Raw genomic sequence first — 12,582 nt, forward strand, 5'->3', positions numbered from 1 at the left:
TCCCTAACACGACGGGGAAACCCGAAACCCGATCATTTCGGGTCGGGTAACGGTTCGTTATCGGGTTTTTTATCGGTTTCGGGGCAGGGAGTGGGTTATAATCGCCCCGCCCCGATATATATATATATATATATATATATATATATATATATATATATATATATATAATGTTCGAATCCTTTTGATGTTAATTGTACGCATTCAAAGATAAAATACTTACTATGGAAAATCTTCTTAGTTATTAACAATCTGGTGTGAATGATCATTTTTTATGTTTGGACGTATTACACTAAACTTAAATCAAATAATTTTTAGTATAACGTCCGGTTTATTTTATTAAAATGATTCATCATATTTTTAATTTGAAAGGGAGGCTAGAACATGTATTTTTTATAAGACATCAGGGTACCCTAAAACGGAATAAAGATTTCATTATGAATTGTTGTAAACCCGATAAGATACCCGAAACCCGATGGAAAAACCCGAAACCCAATGGGGCGCCCTGATAAGATACCCGAAAGATATCGGGGTGGGTTGGAATACCTCAGGCCCTCAACCATCGGGTTGGAATACCCACATACTACAGGTCCAATCATCCTCGGGATGGAATACCCCAGGCCCAAAACCATCGGGTTGGATTACCCAAGTCTGTTGGCTCTCGCACAAAGCAGATAAGCCTCAACCACCAATCAAACATGTGCACATATATCAGATAATCACATAACAGTCTATAGACAGACAAACCGATCTAACCGATCATAACAACATAATAACATCCTATCTACCAAGATACTGATCTAACATAGCCTACTGGCATAACATCATCCTATCTACCAGGATACTGATCTAACAGATCGTAACAACATAACATCATCCTATCTACCAGGACTCTGATCTGACAGGTCATACTAGTATAACATGTCAGGATAACAATCCAAAAAGGCCGGCCTTGGTGCCTTAGACCCTTGAGTATAGTGAGAAAAACTCACATCATAAATGTCGAACTGTAGTGATAAGGTCAAACTCTCGAATCACAGCCACGAACTCCACCACCTATATTCACCATAGGACCACTACCATAAATTCACAATTTACTAAAATACCCCCAAAATTCAAAGTGGTCAACCCTTGGTCAAATTCAAAATCAACGTTCAAGGTCAACAGTCCATGTTGACCTGACTCATCGAGTGCAGTTTACTGACTCGTCGAGTCCTTCCAGAACTCGAGAAATCGTGAAAACCCCAGTTGACTTGCCGAGTTTCCAGACAACTCATCAAGTCCATGCGTGTCCAAAAGTCAGGAAAACCGTAACTGACTTGTCGAGTCGTCTTGCTGACTCGCCGAGTTCATGCAGAACCCAATTATGGCCAATCTTCATCAGACTCGCCGAGTTGACCATGCAACTCGTCAAGTCCCTTCAATCTATTTCCCATTCAAACATTTTTAAGCTACCCAAAAGCTCCAAATTGTAGATCCAACTTCCTAAGGCACATATTCCACGTAAAGTTGCAAACTTTACTTGCATGCAAGGTCTTAAAGGCTTAGAACACCAAAACCAAGTCTAGAATGAGGTTTAGGGAATGGTGAGAGATCAATACGAGATAAAGTTTATTGCTTTATGAACTTGGGACCTAGAGGAGTCCAGATCTGAAGTTACAATCCAGTCTAAGGACTGTAGGCCTGGGGACAATCCAGTTTGGAGATTGTAGGCCCGGTGTACATGCATTGTATATATATACTATTGTGTGGGGTATTTTGGTGGAACTCACTAAGATTTGTCTTGCATTTTTTGATTTCAATGTTTTCAGGTACTTCAGATGATCGGGCAAGATGATGACGTGATTGTACACATACTCATGTTGTTTTTTATGTTTGAGAGAATATTCTAATACTCTAATTTTTATGGATTTGATTTGAAAACAGTATTTGATATTTTGATGACTCTATGAAAATATCGTTTAAAATTAAAAAAATTTGGCATGGTTTTTGGAATGTTACACACGTCGTGCCATCGTGTTGGCCACGACGCGGTGAGTCGACTGATGACTTTGACCATTGACTTTTTGACTAAGTTTGACTTTAGGTCAAACTTTAGGATTTAGGTCATACATTGATGTTTGACCCTTATAAAATGACTATTAGGTCAAACTTTAGGATTTAGGTCATACATTGATGTTTGACCCTTATAAAATGACTAGGTGTGTGTGTTGTACTGGTTTCTTTGCGTGTGACGAGATATAGGGATATATGTTTCCATGTGTGAGGTGAGTTTTCTTACTATATCTTGTACTACAATATGGATCCTCTGTATGTTAGGTGTTGTTTGTTTTTTCGAAGCGAAAATTCATGAAGTCTGCAGACCACCTCTGCAATCCTCTGTAGCAGAAAAGATGGAACAAACGGTTTCAGTCTATAATAAGAAGCATGTTTGTTTTTTAACATCTGCAGACTGCTGCAGTAAACTGAAATTTAAAAACAAATTCTAAAAAGAACATGTAAAAAAACAAAAATGTAAAACTTTTTAAAAATAACTTAAAAAATATAAAAGAAGCTAACAGTTTTATTCTGAAAAAAAAAACTAATTTAAAAAACATAAAAAGAGAAAATAATAAAAAAAAATTAAGAAAATATTGCAAAAGATGTCTACAAAGTTCGTAAAAAATTACACACGTTCAAAAAGATGCAATTAAAACTGAAAATATTATTAATAGAAACGATAAAAAAAATTAAAATCAAATTTTTAAAAAAAAAAAAAAAAAAAAAAAAAAAAAAAACAAGTTAAAAAAATTTGTGGAAACAATAAAAAGAAATTGTATCAAATTCGTAAATAAAAATTTGAGAAAATCAAAGCTTAAAAAAATAAGTTATACCAAAATTCTAAAAAAAATACTTGGAAAAAATCAAAGTTGAAGAGGTTAGAAGAGGCAAGTCAAGTGTTGTGCTAAGCAGCACACGCGCAGAGGTTTTGTAGTCTGAAGTCTTCTAAAAAACAAACTGTTGCGAGAGGGAAAGTGTTACGCGTGTGCTGCGCCGCGTAGCAGAAAGTGGTTTGAAGAGGTTTTTGTAAAAAAAACAAACAGCACCTTAGTATGTTGGTATGTTGTAGTGATATGTAAGGCATGTAGATTTTTCATAAATACTTGTGGTGTTTGTTTGGTAGTTTGTTGTTTATATGCATATGTTGACATGTTATGGTTGGGTTAAGGCGGTCCAGTTGTTTGCTAAAGGCCAAGATACCTGGGCGGTCCAGCTTTATATTATAGCCCAATGTGCAATCCAGCTTCATGTTGTAGGCCCAAGGAAGGTTGTCCAACTTTACGTTGAAGGCTCAGGTAGCGGTCCAGCCCTGTGATGTAGGTCTTGTATGCATGCATTGTATGTGTACTATTTGTGTGAGGTATTTGGGGAACTCACTAAGTTTTTGCTTATAATTGTGGATTTAAATGTTTTAAGTACTTCTAAGGATTGGGGCAAAGCAAATGCATGATTGTACACACTATCCTGAAGATTCCATGATTTTGAGAGATGTTATGTTACTATATTCTGATTTGATTCCGTTTTGTGAAACAATTATTTTTATGGGTTTGACTTTTGTGAAAATGGCTTTTATTTCTTTTTTAAAAATTGAAAATTTTTATTATGATTTTTGGGACATTACATCGAGTTTTGACGGCGACAGGCTGAAGGACATGCACGAGAAAAAAAATCAATCGGTGGAAGCGGAGAGAACCGATGAGGCAGCAGGCGGCCGGGAAAAAATCACATGTGGAACATAGGCTTGATATCATATTGGTTTGTTACAATACCCGTTGGATTTTTGATGTATTGCATTGCCATAAATAAACTAGTAGGTGATTCAAGCTTTGCCTATAACGTTTTTTTAGCTAAAAAAACAGAAGTGGTCCGAAACTGGTTCTTTGACTTAAAAAATGCCCAAAACTGGATATAAATTAAAAAGTGGGCCAAAACTGACAACCTTAATAAAGTTCAGGGACCATTTTTGTCCAAAAAAAAGAAGAAAGAAAAAACAGGCAACCCTCACACAGTTATGCCTTTCATATATATTAATAATACCACTAGTATATAATATTTATATAAAAGACCCTACACTATAAAAACATATACAAACTAACAAGATGATAAGCCCAAAGTATTTTGAAGAACATATACAAGATCACAAACTCACAGTAGTTTCAAGAACATATACAAGATCACAAAAATGATCCAAAAGATCATATGAACTTTATGGTTTATGTATGTATGAACATCATACTTTCTCAAATGCATTCTGGCCTGCAATTATTTTGTTTCATCTTTCTCCATATTCATGTGGACACCTTGACAAAATTACGTTGTGAATTATCACCAACTCTTTTATTATAATTAGGTTTTTTCTTACATGCATACATAGGAAGAAAACTTTTAAAATATTACATTATGGCCACATATTTTTAGACCAAAACTCAAAAGCACCACACATACATAAACACTACGGACACTTAGGCCTATTTCCATGAGTCAGCATGTCAGTGTAGCAGCTCCCACACTGTTCTCTGTTGCCATGTGTGCCAGGTGGCACACAGTTACACCTTTGACAGCACGTGCCACATGCCCTTGTGCACACGTTTGGCCTTGAATGCTTCCCACACCTTACTGCGCATAGACTCCCACAGTCTGCGTAATTAACACAAAAGACCCTCAACACCTTTCTCTATACATATTCAGTCCCAAAAATACCTTTAATATTTTGGAAAAATGCACAAAAATACCTACAAACCCCAAAAACCTGCGGTTTGGTCCTTTAACAACCTAAAAAATCACACCCATGAATTTCTATTTGTGTAAGTACAACAAAATAAATGATAATAAGAAATTAACAAAGTATGAGTAAGAAACCTGGGGTTGATGAGCTTGGGCCTCTATCCCAGCCTCGGATGAAGAAGAAGAAGAAACCTGAAAAGCCCATAATAAAAAAAATACGTGACAAATACACATATAAAGCTACAATAGTGAGAATGAGAACTAAAGGATTAAAGATTATAAAAATTGTTTTCGTATTGGAACTTTTTCTTCTTAATACAATATTAAAGATATATATTTCTAGCGTTGATAAGTTGATATGATCTTCATTTTTTGTACATATAAAATCAAAATAAGTCGTTATTAATGGTCCATAAACGTAATCTATATAAGGAACTATTTATTAATTTAGCTATGATTCAGAAAAATACCTGAGACAGAGAAATGAGAAAGATGGAAATGATAAGTAGGAGGAGAAACTTTGAAGTGGAAGCCATTTTTGCATGGAATTGAAAGTTGTGAAAGAAATTATGAAGGTGGTTCGTTCTTATAAAAGAGGGTTATGGGCTTTGGGAAGTGAACCAGGTTTTGTCTTTATTTGCCAGCTGTCTTCTGCTAACAAAACTAATTTTATAATTTATAAATAAAGAATACAGTCGTTCGACTCAGCTATACATTTACTTTACTATGTAACACTTGCTTGCCACGTGTCTTCTGCCCACGAAATGAAAGGCTACGTATTTTATTAAAATGGAAGGGTTCGTAGAACTATGAGTCATGATGTTATATTGTTATATTTACCTTGAGTTAATATTTTTTGTTCTTATTCAAGTCTAATTTCTTTGTTTGCAAGTCGATAAAAGAAATGGTATAATTCATAGGATAAAAACCCTTTTGTTTATCAATTAAAGAAATTTATCAAAAGGTCAATTCCGATTTCCGATCATTCTCGTAAAGCTTATTATTTTTTCTTAACAGGAAGAAGTTTATTAATCCAATACTAGCAAAAGGCTAGTGGAAAACAATAAAAATACAAATTAAATTATAAAAGGTGGTTTTAATCTCACAAAAAAAAAAAAAATTGAATTATAGTTCATCGCCTTGCCTTCGAAAATCCTATTGTTCTTCGTGCCACCATAGGACTCAAATGAAAGCCAATTAAGAGGATGATTCGAAAACCTGTTGTTTTTCTTAATTTTCTCTTGAATCACGTTTCTTGATCAATTGGAACACGTCTTTTAAAGAATCCATTGTTGTGGGTAAATTTTTACACCAAACATATATGGAGAAGAGCATATACCTCCGATTCCCAATAAAAATTGCAACGAATGCTCTTAGTGAAGATCAAATATAACATTTTGTTTTTGGATAGTGGAGTTTTTCCTCGAAACAGTGAAGATGAGTGATCTTTTCGCTCAAGTAGACTACAGAGATGCTTTAGATTCTTTTGTAGGTAAAACTCAAGCTACTTGTTCAAATCGAATTCAAAAGTTACTCAACACAGAGTTGTCGTATATATCAAATAAGGAATTCAACATATAGTTTAAAATGTTTTAGCTACAAATGTAGTCATTGTTCTTACACTTACTATGCTTGAGAAGTTTAAAAATCACCAACAGTCTATAATGTAGCCATATTCTTTCCGTGATCATACAAATAGATGTACAACATTGATAATAGTTACAAAACTAATACAATCAAAAAAAATATCTTATTTATGGAACTTGAACAAGTCAAAAGTTTATTCCTAATAAATATACATTTATTAGATTAAAGATATTTAAAAAAAAAAAAAAAAGTGCACCTTAGAAGCATATGTTATAACCAGTCAATAAAAATAAGAAAACAAAAATAGCTGCATGCAAATAAGTTCTTCACAAAATTTCTAAACACCCCTACAGTCGGGATGCCTACCCAACCAAGTATAAATAAAACTAACAAAAATAATAATAAAATGTGGAAATACCTCTTAACAACATTTTTCTCCTTTGGGTATTATATATAAAATGATCTAAAACCCAATACTTAATTCCTTTTCATTCATCTCATACACATGATCTCTTGCATCGGTCAAAGCACTTTGACCTAGCTTCGTAAGAAAATTGCTAGCAAGATTTAATGACGTCAGCCTCACGTCTTCATTAGCCTTCAACGCTTGCGAAATGGAAAAAGCCCCTTCATCCTTTTTTTTAACAAAAATTAAATCAAAATTAACCCCAAAAAGATAAACTTTTTTATCAGAAGTGTTATTATAGATAACACGTGTCATACCCTAATTTCATTAAACCCTAAATCCAATGACACAAGAGCTTCATTAACCACCTTCAAACTTCGAGCCAGGCTCTTTGCACCCTGCAACCACCCACTCGCTATTAACTTTTTTTTTAATTATAATTAAAAAAATGATACAAAATTTTAATAATATAAAATATAAAATACCTCATCACTAAGGCCATTGGCTCGAAGATCTAAAGTGGTGATTGTATTGTTGTATTTTAAAGTATCCGCTATGAACTCTGCACCCTTTGCTCCTATCTGTAATGTTTTAAATTAATTTAGTCGATTTAAGATTTTAAAACTCGATAAAGAAATTAAAAAAAAAAAAAAAAAAAGTTTTATAAATTACCTTACACCAACCAAGCATCAGAGTTTTTATATTTCCATGAAACTTAAGAACTTCCGACAATGCCCTTGCTCCATCTGGGCCCATGGGATTATACCCAAGTTCAAGCTGTTTTCAATTTGCTATTATTATTAAAAAAAAAAACTCGAAAAGTTTATAAAAAAATTGATTTTCTTACAGCTGTTATCACAGTATTATCTTTTAAAACTTCTGCTATTGCAGTGATCCCTTTAGCATGTATGTCATTTCCTCCCTGAAAATATAAATTTAATTTCAAATAATTATATAAAACAAACTTTAAATTTAATAGAATGAGTTTAAGCCATCTACTCACCAGGTCTATGTTTGTTATTGAACGATTCTCCTTCAAAGCATCGGCTATTTTCTCAGCTCCCTGATGCATTTTATATAATAAGATATTAATTATTGTTATGTATTTGAAAGAGAAAATATTAAAATAATAATGAAATAATGAATACCTCGTCTTTAATGTCATTCATGTAGACATTAAGCCACAATAAAGATTTACTTTTTTTCACATATTCAGCAACATGAAATGCACCTTTTGAGGTTATCATATTGTTTCCAATGTCAAGAGCTGTGAGTTTTCCTGCTAATAAAACTATACATGTTAAGTTAACAACATATATATATATATATATATATATATATATATATATATATATATATATATATATATAATTAAATGAAACGTATAATTATATATATTAAATAAAATAATAAATAAAGAAATAAAAAAACTAAACCTTTATGCAAAGATAATCCAGTTATTAATGCACGAACTCCTTCATCTCCTATCGAGTTCCCATGCAAAAAAAGCTCCTGCATTTTTATATTATAATAAACAAATTTAAGCCAACAAAGTTTTAGTGTTAGTTACAAAAAAAAAAAAATAAAGGAAAAGGAAATGACAAAAGTACCCTTAAAGCTTTGTTACCCTCAAGCCCTTTAGCAAGGGCAGAAGCGCCTAATGCACCACCATAATTTCCACTATGATAATTACAAAAATAATTAGTATTTTCGTGCATTATAAATTTCCAAAATATGTATAAAATGTATTTGTAAGATGACTCACTTTAGATATAAACTATTCAATGATTTATTTTCAAGAAGTGCTTCAGCAAGACCTGAGAAGCCCTGTCATCAATACCAATTAAAAAGTAATAAGTATGTTATTAATTTTTTTTAAAATAAGATGAAAAAGAAAAAAAAATTACAGAATAATCAATCAAATTGTTGTTGAGTTCAAGTGTCCTCAAGGTTGAGTTCTTCTTTAGCAACTCAGCAATGGCCTTTGCTCCCTGCAACATGGAAATACATCAGAGTCTTTCACACAACAATTAACATGTTGAAATTTAAATAATAATAAAAATAATAATAACATAAAATACATAAAAAGCTAACCTCATCACCTATATTAGTACTATTTAGCTGGAGCTTCTGAATACCACTATTATCCACCAGTATATCACATAAAACCTGCATATATAAAAGCACATATAGTATTCAGTAATTATAAACATCCAAAACCTGAAATATTAAACAACTGTTACAAATTAAAATCCAAGAATTAGTTCACCTTAGCTCCTTCATCCCCAATACTATTTCCTGATAAGTTAAGAACCTTTAGAGAAATGTTTGATTGTAAAATACCATCAAAAGCTTTAATTCCTTCTGCAGTTATTCCATTAGCAGCAAAATTTACTTCTTCAGCAACCTGGAAAAGGAAAAAAGCAATGGTTCATTAAGAAAACAGAGCCAAATCGATAAAAAGTCATGACTTAATGGGAAAAGTCTCATTTACTTGAGTTTCTATTCAGGCATTTCAATCTGGATTAAGTCAATAAAAACAGCCATACATATAGTTTGATTCAATATGACAGGTGTTGGATGATGATTTGCTTCCATAGTTCACCCAAAGATCATACAAATCATAACATTTGAGACTTGTATTCAAAAAATTCATTACAACTCACAACCCTTTCACAAGCTACACAGATGCTAATGAATTGCACTCATTATAAAATATCATTGTATAAGAAGCTTGAGATGAATTATGCAGGATAAAAGTAAACATTATCATTAGAATAATCAAACCTGATTATAAGCCAAGCTCTCAGCAAGGAAGAATAGTCCTTCATCTCCAAAGTTGCGACCTGCAAAAGATACATGATTTGAATAGTGGTGCTTTACAAGGAGTGTATAAGAAAATGTATGGAATTTAGCTTCACTCATTGCATCTTTATATGGTGTTATTTTGTTAGTACCTGACATGTCAACAATGCTGAATGACCTAAGTTCTTTGGAGAAATCATTGAGTCGAAGTTTGGATTCCCTTTCGATCTTTGCACCAAAATTAGGTAATAAGTTTGTCCCAGCAGCAAAGGACCATTTCACTCCTTCAGTCGGTTTTTTCTCTTGTACAGGAGCTTTTGATTTCTTAGGCATCATCAGTTTCTCCACTAATTTCCACATAACTGTCAGCTGAAGACATAAATTAGTGATCCATTGAGAAGTTACACAGATCCTGCTTTTGTTTCATTGTTATAGTTAAACTTAATTGTGTTCAAATGCGCAATCAATCTACTCTCGTATGAAATGGATGCAATGCATTCAAAAACGATATAAACAAGAAAACGTAACAGAAATATGTAGCGATTAAAAGCGATACCAAAAGTGACGACAATGAAGGAACCGACTGGCAACACAGAAGAAGCAATCTCCTTCACCGGAAAGGAGGTTGAAGGGGCTGCTTCGGATTGCGACTCCGTATAAACCTTCCTAGCTCTTCCCGAACGCCCAGACGAAGCCGAAGCATTTTTTATTGCAAATGTTTGGAATTTCAAACGTCGCCGCCCTGAACTCACATACTGCAACGACGGAGAAAAAAACAGCCGCCTGCGAAGCAGCACATAGCCACCTGTTGAGAAACTGCTGTTTGCGGTTGGTTTTGGATGAGAGCAGATGGAGAGAGTTGAAGCACAATCCATGAGTGAGTGAGAAAAGGAAATTTGGGGAAAATGGATAGAAGAGGACGATGAGGGAGGGAGCGAAGACGATGAAGAATATTCTAGGAAAATCTGCAGCCTACTAGCCTCGTAGCCTTTTGGGCTCCTTCCATGTGGATAAAAATTTGGGCTTTTCTATATTAAACCATGGGCTGGGTTAGTGTTGCACAAACCGGTTATTTTTCTTTTCTGAACCATACATATGATGCATCTCTTTCAATTTTTTATTTTTTTTTTCTTTTGTTTCGTGTTTATCAAAAATAGACATAGTTTTGATTTGTTTTTTTTTATAAATTTGATGTTTGTGAATATGTATGCACAAAATTCATCAATTTGAATCAACACATTTCTTTGTAGCAATTTTTAACTATTTTTTCATTTTTTTTTTGTTTTTGACATTGGAAATACATAATACAATTTCAAACATAACAACACAAAACATCCAAATTGTCAAACTAATCCACCTTCAAATATAAATAAAGACATAAAATATTTGATATTAAAAATACATAATACAATTTCAAACATAAAAATACAAAACATCCAAATTGTCAAACTAATACATCTTCAAATATAAATAAAGACATAAAATATAAAACATCGTTGTTGTTGTAGTCTTCATTCCAAGACTGTAGTCATTGTTGTTTGTATTTATTCATCATCTGTCGTGTCGTTGCGCAATCATCTCTCGTACTTAAGCTATTCTAGGGTGAGTGGCACTGACATTCCCATCACTACTTCTTCCTCATGTACTCGTGGTTCGGCATGCAACGATGTGCCTTCTAGTATTTCAATGTCTTGTATCCGTTCCACACCATCAAGGTAGCATTTCAAGCAAATGCACACTTCCACCAACAAAAGGATGAGTTTTGTTCTTCTTGGTAATATAACTTTGCCACAAATAGAAAAATCTGATTCTAAAGCTACCATAGAAGCTTGGGCGATTAGTAGATCATGGGCCATAGCAGCTAGAATCAGAAATTGGGTTTCCATTCCTTTCCACCAAGCCAAAATATTCAAACTCTTGAACACTCATTGGTGAAAAGAAAACAGAACCAATGTATCTTCTGAGCTCGCTACTAGGGGTGTTAGACCGAGCTCGTTTGGAATTTTCATTCCTCAAAGTATTATAGAGCTGAATTGTTTCGTTATTTTGGCGAGAAGTGGATCCAGATGCCCCCGTATTTTACATCATGCCATTAATGTTTGTTGAACCATATTTTGTTAAATAAACTTCAAACAAATTTTGAAAAAAATTGTTAGCTTTTGAAATTTCCTTTGATGCATAATTCATGTCATTATTTAATAAACCAAATCGTAATAAATATTTTCAGTTAAAGTCTCAACCGCCCAACATTTAGAGTCTGATTCAAAGCGGCGGAACAAGTAATAATAGGAGTCATTTCTTCAAAATATTTTTTTAACTTTTGCATATTAGCAAACATTGTGCTTCTTATTTCAAACTCATTTATTTTCGCATACATTAAAAAAATTGGTTTAAAACTAAACAACTTGTAGGACAATAAACCCCCGATAAAAAAGTAGTTGTTTTTTTTAAAAACATCAAGCGTGTCCGTAACAAGTTTGATAGTATCCCCACATGGTTCCGGATAAGTCGTAACCTTATTACGGTCCGCAAGCCTATCATGAAAACATTTTTAAAGTATCTTTTTGACGTAAGGCACATTCAAACATTTTTCAAGTGGAGTTCCATCAGGTATTATTTTCCCAATTCGGAACTAACAAGAGGGCATTCACATCGGCACAAAATTGCATATAATTAATTAATTATGATATCAAGCATTACTAGAACTAAAAATATCTCTTAACATGTCTTTGAAACCATCTTTTATAGTTTCAATGCTAGTTAGACCATCTTGCGCAACCAAATTAATGATATGTGCAACACATTGACTATGAAAAAAAACACCAACACAAATTGGTTTATATTTTAGTTTTAGTTGTCCAACCGCGACGATGTTGTTTGATGCATTATCAAATGCTATAGAAAAAAAAATTCCTTCAAGTTTATAAGTTTTGATCACACAATCTAAAATTTTAAATAAATTTCTACCGGTGTGCGGATACTCAAACAATTCAAACGTAATCGTACGCTTCATCATTACCCAA

At 33.2% G+C, this 12,582-nt stretch overlaps 2 protein-coding genes across 5 annotated transcripts; both read right to left on the minus strand.

Moving 5' to 3' along the window:
• Positions 1-4,352: 4,352 nt before the first annotated feature.
• LOC111888384 (snakin-2) lies at positions 4,353-5,323 on the minus strand. The gene is made up of 4 exons (XM_023884571.2): positions 5,232-5,323; positions 4,897-4,953; positions 4,770-4,809; positions 4,353-4,674 (listed from the first exon to the last, which is right to left on the minus strand). Exons 1-4 carry the CDS (start codon positions 5,295-5,297, stop codon positions 4,490-4,492), a joined length of 348 nt encoding a protein of 115 aa, XP_023740339.1. The 5' UTR covers positions 5,298-5,323; the 3' UTR covers positions 4,353-4,489.
• A 1,293-nt stretch (positions 5,324-6,616) lies between these two features.
• Positions 6,617-10,512, minus strand: LOC111888338 (uncharacterized). 4 transcript variants are annotated; one of them, XM_023884526.3, is made up of 16 exons: positions 10,116-10,512; positions 9,712-9,921; positions 9,542-9,600; positions 9,024-9,161; positions 8,849-8,923; positions 8,662-8,745; positions 8,520-8,581; positions 8,365-8,434; positions 8,191-8,266; positions 7,903-8,033; positions 7,758-7,817; positions 7,602-7,676; positions 7,427-7,531; positions 7,240-7,335; positions 7,072-7,152; positions 6,617-6,982 (listed from the first exon to the last, which is right to left on the minus strand). In XM_023884526.3, the coding sequence occupies exons 1-16, from the start codon at positions 10,432-10,434 to the stop codon at positions 6,812-6,814; spliced, it is 1,812 nt and encodes a 603-aa protein (XP_023740294.1). In that variant the 5' UTR covers positions 10,435-10,512; the 3' UTR covers positions 6,617-6,811. The 4 variants fall into 4 exon arrangements, with proteins under 4 accessions (XP_023740294.1, XP_023740293.1, XP_023740292.1 ...); XM_023884525.3 differs by having other exon boundaries at positions 7,903-8,036; XM_023884524.3 differs by having other exon boundaries at positions 7,903-8,045.
• Between the last annotated feature and the right edge of the window lie 2,070 nt (positions 10,513-12,582).

The sequence above is a fragment of the Lactuca sativa genome, chromosome 3 (genome assembly GCF_002870075.4).
Source record: "Lactuca sativa cultivar Salinas chromosome 3, Lsat_Salinas_v11, whole genome shotgun sequence".
Taxonomy (NCBI): Eukaryota; Viridiplantae; Streptophyta; class Magnoliopsida; order Asterales; family Asteraceae; genus Lactuca; species Lactuca sativa.